Here is a 14,315-nt window from a genome sequence, read left to right as displayed (position 1 = left end):
AACCACAGTTGTATATTGTCAGTTCATTAACCCAGCTTTATTCCTCTACACAAAAGGAACTTGGGTTTTGGTTTTTTTTTCCCCTAAAAGTAAGTGCCTGCAATTCTCAATGGAGTGGAAGCTAGGTTGAAGCACCATTGAGCAAAACTAGCCTTTTTCTCTCTCTCTCTCTTTTTTTTTTTTTAAAGTATATCTGTGACTAAAAGAGTTAAGGCTATGATCATTTTTATACAGATTGAGAGGATCAGGAAAAAGAGTGAATAGCCTTTAATGTGTCTGCTCACTAGTTCCTGGCAAAAACTCAAATATGTAAGTTGATTGATGCATCGGATGAGTCTGCTAGTGTGTTTTGGCTTCTCTTTTGGTTTTGGGGTTGGTTTTTTTGTATGTTTTGGGTGTGGTTTATGTTTTGGGATTTTGGGTGGGTTTTTTGGGGGGGTGATGTTGCTGTTTGGCGTTTTTTTGTTTCTTATTGGGATTAGTAAGATTTTCTTACTCGTATTAGTAGACCTTAATATCTTACTAGTTTAGGAATTCTGACCTGTGATGCAGGTGCTAGGAAAACAGGAGGAAAGCAATCAGGTTTGTTTTGTTCTAATATGTCAGATACAAGAACAAGTGGAGAGCTGGCTGAAGTTTAGCAGATCACTTCTTGTGAATTTGATACTATTATTCAAAACTGGTTTAATGATTAACACTTGAGGTGAGAAATTAGGAAGTATGTACTTACTTAGGACTTGTGACTTAGAATACTATCTAAAAAAATTACCGATTTAGTCTCCTTTGTTCCAGAAGTTGAGCAAAATGTAGGTGACTTGCATAGAATATGAGTGTGTGTTGATTTCAGGTTGATAACATGCCAAGATTGAGTTGAAGCAATTCAGAGTGGAATTAAGTTCAATACAGGTAAAATTGACCTGAATTCGGAGTTGCTGCATGTGTTTTGTTCTACTTGAACACAACCAGTGTTCCAAGGAAGATGGTGAATCACCAAAACGTGATTCACAAATATGTCGTATCTGATGGAAGGCTGTCATAAGATGAGGGTGAAGTATCCCATTTTCAGCTAAGCAATGTTAGTTCTCTTCACCTGGATCCTCCAAAAACTGAATATACGAGTTCCTTCGCTGGATGAGACATGCATGTTCACACTCTGGATGTGGCACATTTCCCTGCTTTCTTACATATTTTTGATATGTTCCCATCATCTGTGGTCTCTTAACATTTTCACAAGGACGTCAGTGGATATATTTGGCAAAGTAAAGCACTGGGGCTTAAACAAAACACTTCACTTGGTTCCCAGATGGAGAGTTTGAAGACCTTTTGCTGCCCGAGTTTAAACTTTCACCCTTGAGCTGTTGTTTTCCGAAACTTACTGTCACTTGCACCAGTAGCTAAAGTCGCTGTCATTCCTGCGTGATCTTCTGTGATGCCTCGTTGTTTCTCCAGGCTGATAGCTTTATTTTTAAATGAAACATGAGATCTCTTTTGACTTTTTTGCATTGCAGCTGCTTAGAATTTTGTATAGGAAGGGGTACGAGGAGATATGACTTCAGAATAAGGTAGCCTGTTATTAGCATAGAAGATATAAAAGCAAAGCAATTACATTCCAAGATGCCTTTTCATTTTTAAATTACTCTGCCTATGATCCACAAGTAGGTATTTTGAACTCCTGGAATGAGAAACTAGATTGTTCACATTTAACAAGATGACATTATGGTTCTCTTAAATTTCTTCTGATTCTTCCCTATGAAAGAAAAAAAGTATGTTTCCACTCAATGTATCTTTTATTTTTCCAGTGTAATCAATTATCTGTGTGTATTACGATAAAACTCAAAAGTACACTGATTTTATCCCCCATCCCCTCCGAGAGGGGCAGAGGTAGTGTTAGGAAGAGCAGGTACTGGGAGGTGGGAGTATCAGCATCAGCCCGTCTGGAGGAGCATCCTGAAAGAGATGTTAGTCATGAGGAACATGGGCCCTCACGGCAGGGTTGGCAGCGGATTAATCTGAAACATCAAGGCATTGTTTCTAGGGTAGTAGTTCCCAAAACTTTCATGAATTTGAGGCCTGTTCCTGTTTTGTGATCCAAAATACTAATATAAAAGGTGAGATCTGTTACACGTGTATTCTCGTACTTGGCTGTCATAGTGTTTCTTACTGAATTTTCTGGTCAGGTGTTTCAGTTTGGGGTAGAACTTCACAGCCAGTTTAATAATAATAAAGAGATATTTTAGCCTGTGGCTAATGAGGAGGTGAATGCATCCTGTCCCTGCCCCCCGCCAAAAAAAAAAAAAATATCTTCTGAGGGAGGAAGTTTTATATGGACTTTGTTCCTTTCGTATGGTGTAACTTCAGTTAGGGCTAAAGAATTGCTTGCTTTAGAAGAACTTCTGTCAGTGAGAAGGTCCCTTCAGCGGTTCTTCCATCAGGGCCTGCACACCAGCCCTGCGGGCGCCGTGGCTCACCAGGGAGACATAGTAGCAGATATTTTGTATTTCGCCCTAGAGAAAACACTCCTTTTCACCTCAAGATGACCAGAATAAGAAAGCTGAAGTATATTATTACAAGGGAAAAATTCAAACCATACCAATTTGAAAGATTTAACTTAGGAATGACCCTGGTGGGCTCTCTTCTGAGGATCCTGCAACAGAGCGTCCATGTTCTGGCTATGCAGAGAAACACCCCCTGCCCATCCTCCTGCCATGACTGGCCGGTACGGCTGCCATGTCACTGCTGCTTGAGGTAATTTGTCCAAAACCTATTGCAATCTTTTTAACGACATTGAAAGTGTTGGCATATGTACAGCTGCATTGTTCACCTAAGTATGCTGGAGAGAGGAGGTTTCCTCAAGAGCCCTTAATCAGGCGCTGGACAATTGCGGGTTTCGCTCTGCCAGTGTTTCTGTTTCAGCTTTCTGATTCTTTAGACCAGAAATTCATTCTGCTCTGAACAGGTGGTTTGTGTAAGGCGGTCTCTTGTTGGTTTTGATCTTGACACCTCTATTTCATCACTCGTGTGTAAATCCGGAAAGCTGAGAAAAGTAAGGAATCCTCTGAGCACAACGTGTGCCAGCTGGTTCTGATGGTGGATTGAAAGTGTTAGTGCTCACAGAGTCCTGTTTGTTTAATATGCTGCCAGCCCTGTCCTGTTACTTGGAGGGGAGGGAGGCTGTTTGTGGGATCTATTAAAAAAATGTATATGGAGAACAATATTTGGTTTTTCACGTTTTGAGACCAATACTTCGGCTGTTCAGCAGTTCTTTGTTGAAACCTGGGAATAACTGGTAGTACAATAGATAACGGAGAAATATTCTAATTTTTGTGATACTACACATACACACCCCAGTTGCACAGCGTTGTGTTACTGATCTCCACCACAGCTAAGCTTCTTATCCGCTTTCATGATATTCTGCTAGAGGAGTTGTATTAAGTCTTGCAGGCACCAGGCTGAAAATTCTGCTGTTGGGACATTATACCAGGTAACACAAGCGATCAGTGTCCTCTTCCACAAACTGTTGGTGGTCCCAATAGACAAAACAAAAGGATGAGGCACATCAGCAAGATGACAGCCAATAGACATTAGGCAAACTGGTTTAAATTAATTGTTCCCTTTATTATGTATTAGAAGTAACAAACAATTTGATGTAATCATTGAAAAAGTGATTTTTGAAAGAGGAGGAAAAAAAAGGGTGCCCAGGACTAAAGGAGAGGTGTAGCAGGTTGTGAGATGGGTAGAGGCTGTGAAGGGTGGGATGAAACATGGTTAGAAAGAAACTTTACCAAGCTTACCAAGACACTTTAACCGCAAGCCCTGGCCCACTGACGGGACCGACAGCAGAATTCCTGCTGCGTGGCATGTGGCTTGTGACGTCAGAGAAATTCAGTGCTGTTTCTTGCAGGCCACCTAATGTGGTAATAGTTTCCTTTGTTTATAACAAGTTTCCACTGTAGTGAGATTATTAAAATAATGCTATTTATCTGGAAATAAGAGGAATTTGGAAATAAAAGAAATGGAGGATATACTCCTGAGGGAGAATGTTGATGTGTTTCCTCAGCTGTCTGCTAGGTGCGGATTGTATTTCAGTAGCTGGCTAAGAATTTGTTAGTGCCCACTGAATGTGTCTTTTTTTTTTTTTTTTTTTTTTTCTTTTTACACTTTCCTTTGATTGTGGCTTTTTTCCATATCTCTGTACTGAAAATCAGCATTTTGCTATGATTAGTTTGCACTTACTTCTTCCTCAGTATGTGTTGAAACAAAATGTCGTTTTCCAGTTAGCTAATTTATTTCATTTCTTGGCTTTCTTTTGTTTAGATTGTGTAAGAAAAATAATTTTAACATTGGTCAGTGTTCATACCTCCATTCTAAAAGGGCGTGTGAAACAAGAAATTGAGACACATACAACCTGTGGAATTAACTACTCTGGAAAACCATTCCCCTGGACAAGATTCTTTTGAGTTTTTGCTGCTGTCTTCTGTTTGAGCTTTAGTTTGGATTTTAAATAGGTGCTTTCTAATTATTTTAATGACTTTGAATACGTATCAAAGCGTACAGTACTAGTTCTGCATGTGTTGTAGTCAGTCACTGTAATTACGCCTTTTGGTTACTTACGTCTTTGAAAGGTATATTGTGAATTACAAACAACTTGAAGGCAGCTAATGCTTTGTTGCCTTGCACACTTTTCTTGCTGTGCCAGAAGCAATTGAGTAACTCTTACTGTAACTGGAAAGATTTCTGGGTTTATTTTTTTTTTTCTCTTTTCCCCACCCACCTCACCCCATCACTCTCCAGATTCTAAGGTACAAATTTTACGTTTTGTGGAACCTGAGAAGAAAGAGTGCCTGACTTGGAAGCCTGCTTTAAAATGTCTTCTAGTTTATGAACTCACATCTTTTTTTCCTCCTCCCCAACTTCCCTTCTGTTTTGCAGCCATAGACCTTTTGTATGGGGGTATATACTGCTTTATGTGTCAAGATTACATATACGACAAAGACATGGAACAAATTGCCAAAGAAGAACAACGAAAAGCTTGGAAATTACAAGGTTTGGTTTTCCTGCCTGAATTTCTTGTTTCTGTTTTTAATCATACCTGTCCCTCCCATTTGTCAACGGCAAAAACCGGTAAGGGGAGGAAAGCTCTTTAGAGATAGTAGTGCAGGCCATGGGAGAGAGATCTCTAGCTATTATTTTCCAGGAGTTAGACTTTTAGTTTAACATGTGCGCCACACCTAAATGTAGCAAAAATACTTTATTTTTAATTGCAAAAAGTATTAAAAAAATCTAACAGTAATCCTGCAATACTGGCATAATATGAGAGTCAGATCTGTATTAGGTAGACAATGTAGCAGTCTGCTCCTTTAGGCTTATTTACGTGATATAGGCAATAAATCTGTTCCCCTCACATGAAATGCCACCCTTGTGTGTGATGATTTTTTTTTTTTTAATAGAACGTGCCAGCTTGCTTACACACCTGTGCTTTCATGGTCACGCACAGTATCTATGTAGAAATATTTACACACAAATATATGTACACACATTTGTTTTATTCAGTTTGCTTTCCCTAATTTTTTCTTTTTTAGCCTTCACCCCAACAGTGGTTTCTCACTACCAGTGTACAATGACAGGTAAGAGGCGTGGGCTGGCGACGCACTTCACTAACAAGCGTCCCTTTGCTGATTATCCTGCCATTTTAGACATGAATCACAGTTAAGAATGCCAGTTTTATCGTGCAAATTGTTTTCCTCTTGTTTGGATATGTTCCAATGATTGAATAATGACAGCAGACTTGATTTCATATGCCCTTTCCTTGATAGAACTACTCCAAAATAAACCTTTTCTCCTTTTTTTTTTTTTTTTTTTTTTTTTTTTTTTTAAAGGAAAGGAAGTAGCAGTTATCTTAAACTGAGTAGTTTTAAAGTATCACTTAAAAAAGGCTTGTCATCCTCCATTTCCAGTGGCCTCTAGGAGGGGGTATGTTTTCTTAAAGTGGGAAAGTCTGTATTTGAAAACAGATAACTTCTGTCTAGTAATGTCTCTTACTGAATCCATGGCATCCTGTTTCAATGTGACAGCCATAGTCAGGGCTGATACGACTTCAAACCATTCTTAACCTAATTTCCAATTTAAAAAATAGCAGCTAACATCATATTAACTAGAGCTTTTCTGATGGCATATCAAAAGTATAGCTGCTTTTACTGCATTCCTACTACAGATTCCATTCTACTTTCTGCTTGTTCCCCATTTTGAGGGAGTTGTGTCACAGGATAGGAGGATAGTGAGATGCCAGTGAGTCCTAGAAAAAGAAAATACAGCTTAAAATGCTTTAGCACAAAACACTAGTTTTCAAAGCAAGACAAAATGGGAACATGTTTTTAAACCTTCCACTTAGGCTATGCACCTTTTCTGAAAACTCCTTCAAAGCCTTCTTAAACTGTGTTGTTTTGGGCACTAAATCAATCAACAGACAACATAACGCTTCTTTGTGACGCTACGGAAGAAGGCAGCCCCACAGTTCCTTATTTCTGAATATGTATGTTCAAAGAGCAATGTTTTAATGTTGTCCTTAGCAAATGATGTATTTGTGCCTTTTAGACTGAGATGCAGCCAGTTTGTTCTCCAGTGGACATCAGGCTGCTATAGGTAATATTAGAAGATAATTACAGCCACAAGATTGTACATCTTGTCATCTTGGACCAGACTTGGGTGGTGAAGGGAAGAATCAGTGAGAGGAACTGCCAGACAGAAAACCACCTCTGTACTGGTTAACTGACTAATGAATGGCATATTAAATATATGAATGCATTTGCATGAATGCACATTGCATCTTCTGACCCTGGAGAACAAATCTGTAATGACCACTGAAGATATAAAATGAAGGAATAGACAACAATACACTTCAAATTACTGGAGTACACAGTATAGACATCTTGTCTTTTAAAGTCACGGCATAGGATCTTTTGTTTTATGGCTTATCATGAAACCTTGTGTGTTTCTCCACAAATTAATCTAAGGAATGAGAAAGGGAGAATCGTGGGAGAAATAATGGAGAATTATGTTGGGTTGTTTTCAGTCTTTCTCCATTGTTTAAATCCGTCGCCTCCTTCCCATAGTGACTCAGGTTATCTGAAAGAACATAAAGTGTAAAGAGGGGTTGAACCCTTCTTCTTCCAAACTGAATGTCAGGATTAGTACAAACCCCAAACTCTGTGTCTTGGTATTATATTTCTATGACAGAGTGAGTTTACCTCAGATAATGTTGCCAACTGAAAGAACTTAAGAACTGAATCCAGTCCACAAAAACTGAGATTGGCTTAAAAATTGAAGTGTGAATGTTACACAACGTCTGTCCACAGTGCTTGAAGGATATTCGTATATACTTTAATAGATGCTCACATAACAACATGATGCCTGGAGAAAGAACTTTAAGAAAAACCCCAAATATCATGAGATTCATTTCATACTCTTGCAATATTAACTCTTAGTGTAATGAGTTCCCATGCCCAGCTGTAGTTCAGGGTTATATGATGTAACTCTGAACAAGTTGCAACTCTGCCTTTTTCCCGCGCCCCCCCCCCCCCCCCCCCCCTTTGGTATTGAATATTCTTTAATAACGAGGGAGGTGAGAATACAGAGCCCTTCATTCTAATTAAAGTTTGGATTTTGGGGGAGGGGATGAAGTATAGCTAAGTAAACGAGCTATATTAATGATTACTTGCAAAATTGTGATGTTTATAAACTAGAGCCTTCCATTGCCTTTTCCTTCACTCGTCCATATGTCCCTGATAAAGTCTCTTAAAAATGACAGTTTGTATATTTTAACTAATAAAATTAATTCTTGGATGGAGATTTCACATGCTGACTTGAATCTCTGGCTCTTCTATATCGTCATTTTTAAAATGATAAATTTTCACCCTATAACGCTACTTTCCTTTAATTGTAAATGGTAACCTGTGCATGTTTTGCAAATATTTGTTTAAGGTAGTTTATATTGGAGTTTTTGGCATGTTTGTGGATGTTATTAAATCTTTATTAAACCTTTTTCCTTCTTTGTGTGTTTTGGTTTTTTTTTTTTAAAAAAAAAAACCTTCTAAACACTGAACCATTCCTAATGAACGGTTCTTGCTTTTTCCCATAATTTCAAGAGTAATAAAACCTCAATATTCTTGTTAAATTATATAGCTGGAACAGAACACTTTTTAATTTCTGTTTCTCACTTAACACGTGCTCTTTCTAATGAAAGACTTGTGTAAGGAAGTTTTCTGTCTGTTTTGCTCTGTGTTTGTTGTGGCATTAGCTGTACATAGTTTTCTGTTTGGTTTCATTTCTTTTTAATTGAAGAATATTTGATCCACCCAGAATCCTGCAAAGTAATCCTGTCTGTCATCTTTAACTTCACTTGAAGAGTTGCTCTTGTGAAATGCTTTGGTCCCCATCCTCTATAAGCATTTAAGCTATATAATTATATATAGATATATATATATGAACAGTCCTGCTAACATATATGGAACTATTGCATGCCTAAAGTTGAGCGCACATGTGTTTCCAGGTGTGAATTTTCTTACATTTGATTTAAACCAGGACGTCAACATATCCAAGTTTTTATTTATTATGAGATTTAATCCTGTTATCAGATTATACTGACTCTGTTTGGCTGTGTTGAAACTACAGTGAACCAAATGCACGAGTTCAAGTTTACAGCTGGCCAGTGCAATAGCTGGTACTAACACAGTGCTCAAAATTATTTTGAGCTTTTTTCAAACCGATTTATATAAATTCCTGAGGGAGTATTACAAATATGGAAAGGGTTGCTGAAGACAACATCTAATATGAAACTTGTTGCAAGCCAATGTTCTGTCATATGTGAACTGTCCATATGTGCGTCTCTGAAGTTGCTTCATTCGTTTGCCTATGCATACTGTATAGTGTATTCAAAGCATTGCAGCTGTTTTATCTCATCAATCTGTTACACAGTAATTAGTTTCCTTTTCTGTTTTCCTGGGTGTGTAGCTTGATGCTGAACCTTGGATAAAGGAAAGGGACTATATGATTCTGGTATTCTTTCTTACACTTGCATAAATCTGTTGTTGGGTCAAAGTGAGAGATGGGTGCATCCGTGTAAATAAGGATTTTCTAGTCCTCAAGAATCTGAAGATGAGACCTTTTATTACTAGAACCTTGGAGGGTCAGTAGTAACTATGAATTGAACATTTTTGGGTGGGTAGCTTCTGACAAGCATAGCAATTTCTGAAAATGAAGATCAAAGAGCTATTAAAATTTAATGTATATTATGCAGAATGTGTAAGCCTCTAGCTGTATTTTCTACTCTCCTTCTTTTCATATGTATGATTTATAATTTATTTTCTGTAGCACAGCACTGTTTCTGCTCCATGCGTTCCGTGAAAAATAACTCTTAATTGACTTTAATCCTCAGTTTTAGAATAGATTGCTTGTCATCTTGTTATTCTTTATTTTTAATGCCAAGATGCTTTTGTGACTCACTGTAATTGACCTTGCATAGTAATTTCTCTGTGCTACATAGAATGCTGCAGCAGTACTTTGCTGGTCAGCACATGGGTCTCCACTGCTGTGTTTTTCTTGTATCAGATTTACGCTGAACGCAACTCCGTGCTTACTTCAGACCTATTCTCTGTACTGCTTACCTGACTTATTTCTACTGCGCTTTCCTTTGAACAGAAGTGTATTGGAAATACAGTGTTGATGTTTAAAGAGAGTAATGGCAGATTTTAGCTGCAGCTCATGAGAAAGGGTAGTTAAGTATCTGGAGAGTTGGCCGGTTGGTTGGTGCGGGGAGGGTTGTGTTTAAACCTACTACTAATTGCATTTTTAGGTAATGTTAGATACTGGCAGTAAAGTGAATTTGAAGTATTAGAACTTGCTACTGCCCAATCCTACATCAGTGGGTATAAGGAGAGGTCATGCTCTGTAATGGTATATCCTAAGACACATAGTAACTGTTTAGTATTTTGAATTACTGTATTCTGCTGTTTACCTGTAAAGACCAAGCATGTATCTGTCCATTATGTTGGGTCAGTTTTGGTTTATTTCATAACTTGTCAAAGTTTGGTAATGACGTTTCTTGGTTATCCTGTATCTTCTTCTAAAATCATATGGTGGTTCTGTCATTTGACCTCCTCTGAGCACAAAGAAATGCAGTTTTGAGTAATAGTGGATTTATTCCTGTGCTGGAATTTCTTTTAACTGAAAGGAGGAGTATAATCCAGTAATGGAAAAATCTATTTGGGCTTGGTATTTTTTGTAAGTAGTGCTTTTCTTCCTTTAGTTCTTACTTGTTGGAAGATGGGTTGATTTCTTTCTGAACAATATTTTTTTTGGGAGAGGCAGAAGGAAATCAGTCTCTTGTAGTTGTACATAGATTGAATCTAACCTAATGGACAGCATGTTGAAAATATTTATTTGGCCAGAGTTTTTAATCCTTTTACTAAACAACTTCCTGAAACTTTCTTTTCGTCTGCTTAGGCATTGGAGAGAAGTATTCAACATGGGAGCCAACCAAACGAGAGTTAGAGTTGCTACGACACAACCCCAAGCGGAGAAAAATAACCACAAACTGCACCATAGGTAAGTTCTAGAAATCCTTCCGAAGTTGATTCTCAGCCACTTGTATGTTCAAAATTATGTTGTTTTTCCATAAGTATTTTTACGCTGAGGTAATTGTAGTGGATTGCCTTAACCATTAGGAAAACAAAATAAGTTTATTTTACACTGCCTTTTTCTCACTGTAGAAGGGTATCTGCTCTGTTGGTTCAGGTACTGATGAAGATTTATTTGTGTAACAGCTACAAAACATTTTTTTTTTGTTTTTTTTTTTACAATATGCCTTGAAAGACTTTTAACAGAAATTGATCATGTTGGCTCTACTCAAGTTGTCATGAGAGATCCCATGCAGGTGTATGCATGTATCCTGTAGTTGGGATGTATCCCTAACTGTAGCAGTCTGTTGGTAAATCTGTTCTTAGCTGACAGAATGAGTACATTGATGTTTTTCTGCTTCATATTCTAAAGTCTAGATGGGGTCTGTTCAATTTCATATTGACTCTGAAAAGATGTAATACGTTCACCAGCGTGTATCAAATAGCAGTTTTGAAATGCATATCAAATGTTTAATGTTTAGAGTTCAGTAGTCTGGAGCAAAGAACTCTCTGAAATGCAGGCATATCTACTGATGGCTGGAGAGTATTTGCATAAGGGTAATGGAAATGAACATCATTTTCCAATTTTTTTTCTGCTGTCTTTAGGTTGGGGGAGTAGGGAGTTAAAACTAGCTTCCTGACACGCTCTGATCAAGATTATTGGGCATTTTCCTATACTGTTAAATGCACACTAATGTTTTAATGGTGACAGTATAAGGTTGAAGATATAGCTATAGACACTGGAAGCAGGAAACTGTTTAAAAAGTTTTTTCCTATTTTTAAGCTACTTGCTGTTTTATGAGAATGCGTCATGCTTTCAGCACATTCACTCTTGTCAAAAGACACTGAACATCGTTGCTAAAAAATTGTAATGTTTCTAATACATTAAGTCATATTTAATCCAAAATCTGTGTATATTTATTTGGAAAAATGGACTGAGAAGCACAGAGTAAGTTGTAGTAAGTTGAAATGTGTATAGAATGGTAATTCTAAAGAAGGGGCCTATGCATTTGCAATAGTGGAACAGGAAAGACAGTTGGAAAAACATCTGGTCTTTAGAAACTTCAGGCAGCCTAGGAAAAAATAACTAGGCAAAGATTGCTTGCATCATGTTCACACCGGGATTTTGTGTTGTATGAAACTGCAGTGTGTTTTGTAAAGGCTGTTAGAAATGACTTAATGTAACTGCGCAGGGCAAAACAGAAGTTTGATAGGTCACGTTCACCTTCAAAATTCTTTCTGAAGAATGGAAGCACATTTCTCTGTTTCCCTTTCCAATTTGAAGGAATGCTATGCCTACTCTTAAAGGATTTAAAATTTTTCAGTCCGTTTAAAAAGGACATGTCTGGTTGCGTGAAATCTCATACAACGCTGCACGGGTGGGGGAGCACTGGTGGAACACAGGGGACAAGGGAATGACTGATCTCTTTACTTCTGCAGGCATGCTTTTAAGAATTTCTCCTACTGAGCCCTGGAGCTGTCTATGTGCTGAGATTTAGAAAGAGAAAAAAATCAAAGCACCCATGAGACATAATGCAGTTTTGGGCTACAGTTAAAAGCAAAAGACTAGCTTGCTTTCACAAAAATACATTGGGGGTTTTAGCTGAAGGAAGAAAAGACCTGCCATTGTCCTTGAGCCTTTTCTCTCTATCTAACCTGCTGCTAAATATATATCTGTTTCAGAGTCTTTTCCCCTTCACTTTCCTCACGTTGACTTGTCTGTTTGCAGTTTCAGATCAGTGAAGAGCCTATATGTAGGCTGAAACGCTGCAATTATCTGGACATTTCCATTTCTCTCTTTTTCTAATACTCAATTCTTTTGACTTCAATTTTTTATCAATCCCATAGCAGATATTAGTGAATCCAGTTTATCTTTTGAGGTAGGTAAATGGCTCGGAGAATAGGCGTAATGTCCAGTTTTATTGGTTCTGAAAATGAAGATGATGTTGGTAACCATCTATAATAAGCATTGCACATCTGTTGATGAGCTCTGTTTAGAAAAGAGTCTGTTAAAGCATACCCAGCTGCCTTTTACGTATAAAATGCGCTCTGCAAAGCTGTTTTAAGAGGAAGGCCAGGGGGGTTTGTGGCTCTCTGGCCTGCCTCCAGAGATACACGGCTGTTGGTTGGAGGTGGCATGTTTAACTGCTCTGCGATGACCTTCTGAAGTGGTTATTGTGCCGATGCCTGTTTCAGCGTTTGTGTAAGACAAGTGCATTAGTATTACAACTGAACTCGGTGGGACAATGCATACTCTGAAGCCTGGACAGGCACGGCCTTGAAAGGGTATACTTGTATGTGAAAGGCTTGCATATGATTTTGAGCCCTAATAACAAAATACGTTAAACCTGATGTTATTTATATGTAGAACACACTTAGGTGGTAAAATATGTTTTGTTGTAGTTTCCCATTACATCTATACTATTTACATGACACTCATTTATGTGAATGTTTTACTCTATGGCAGAACCTTCTTTGTACATAAAGTGTGGGTTTTTTTATTCCAGATTTGTAGCAATCTCATGATGCTTCTCAAAAAGCTGGATGTGTCTGCTACTTTTTGAGCTGTTGAACTTTTATACAGCTGCAGAATCTTTTGTCTTTCATTGGCACTATAAATTAAATCTGAAGAGTACTCAGTCATGAAATGAATATGTTATAATGGAGGATTGAACTGGTAGTTCATTAGAGGAGATACTGTGCAAAACTCCTAGCTTTTGATTTAGCAAAATGAAATGATGTTTCCACTTGAGTGACAATTTGAAAGCAATTGAAGAAGGAACTTCTTGTTCATATCCTCAAAAAACTCAAACCAAAACAAAAATCCCCAAACCCAGAAACTCTATAAAAATGCATAAATTTTGCTTGGTTCTCTTTTTAAAAGGGTGTGTGTTTTCATCTCATGGATATTTTTCCTGCTAGTAAGAAGATAGTAGGTAACTTTGCTTGAACTGCTGTTTTGCCATTGAGCAAATTGCTCTTCAAATGAAAACTTACGTCAGGCATGCTACAGGCTATAGAAACTGTGCTGATTCCTGCCTTTTGGGATATTATAAACAAAGGGCTGTTCCCATGTTGCCCATAAACATCTCCAAAGTGACTTGGAACACAGTTAACCAAGTGGAAACGCTGAGCTATCTGCATGCAAGAAGCCATGGTGACAGATCCTTGCATAGTGTAGATTTTCTGGGGGGCATTTCATATTCTGGTGTCCTGGCAGACTTGAAATGTTGATGGAATTTCTGTATTTCAAGACATTCAAGAAGAGCGTACAGTCTACTCAAACCATAAACATACGTTCTTTGGTATCAGCTCAAGGCATTCTCAGACCTTGTTGTGCCCCAGGTGCTACAGCATGCTGCCTTTGTCATTGTGCTGGCGCAGTGGGGTTCAGGTGAACTAGGTCAGGCTGAAGGGATGGCATATTGTGGGGGAATGCAGGAGGTGAGTGGAGAGTAGAAATTCCATGAGTTACTGTGTGTTGCTCTCAGCAGCAGTACTGAATCATAGCCTAGACTACTCAATTCATAAAAACGTTTCTATTCATAGAAATGCTCATCTTGATTTTGGGTTGAAGCTGGTGGTTCACACATCCTATAAACACCAGAACTTTTATATGGAAAATTAGGTAAGACTTAACAATTA

At 38.0% G+C, this 14,315-nt stretch overlaps 1 protein-coding gene across 3 annotated transcripts in view; it reads left to right on the top strand.

The window, feature by feature from the left end:
- Positions 1-14,315, top strand: part of USP22 (ubiquitin specific peptidase 22) — a 110,965-nt gene that overhangs the window by 49,579 nt on the left and 47,071 nt on the right. For 2 of the 3 annotated variants that reach the window (XM_055708076.1, XM_055708078.1), the window contains 3 exons: positions 4,930-5,043; positions 5,580-5,624; positions 10,498-10,599. In XM_055708076.1, the coding sequence (XP_055564051.1) occupies positions 4,930-5,043; positions 5,580-5,624; positions 10,498-10,599 (261 nt within the window). The remainder of the gene's footprint in view (positions 1-4,929; positions 5,044-5,579; positions 5,625-10,497; positions 10,600-14,315) is intronic. The other variant, XM_055708077.1, reaches the window with a different exon arrangement.

Source organism: Falco cherrug, chromosome 4 (assembly GCF_023634085.1).
Source record: "Falco cherrug isolate bFalChe1 chromosome 4, bFalChe1.pri, whole genome shotgun sequence".
Taxonomy (NCBI): domain Eukaryota; kingdom Metazoa; phylum Chordata; class Aves; order Falconiformes; family Falconidae; genus Falco; species Falco cherrug.
Note: the sequence above shows the minus strand (reverse complement) of the source record. Positions and strands in the feature narration are given on the sequence as shown.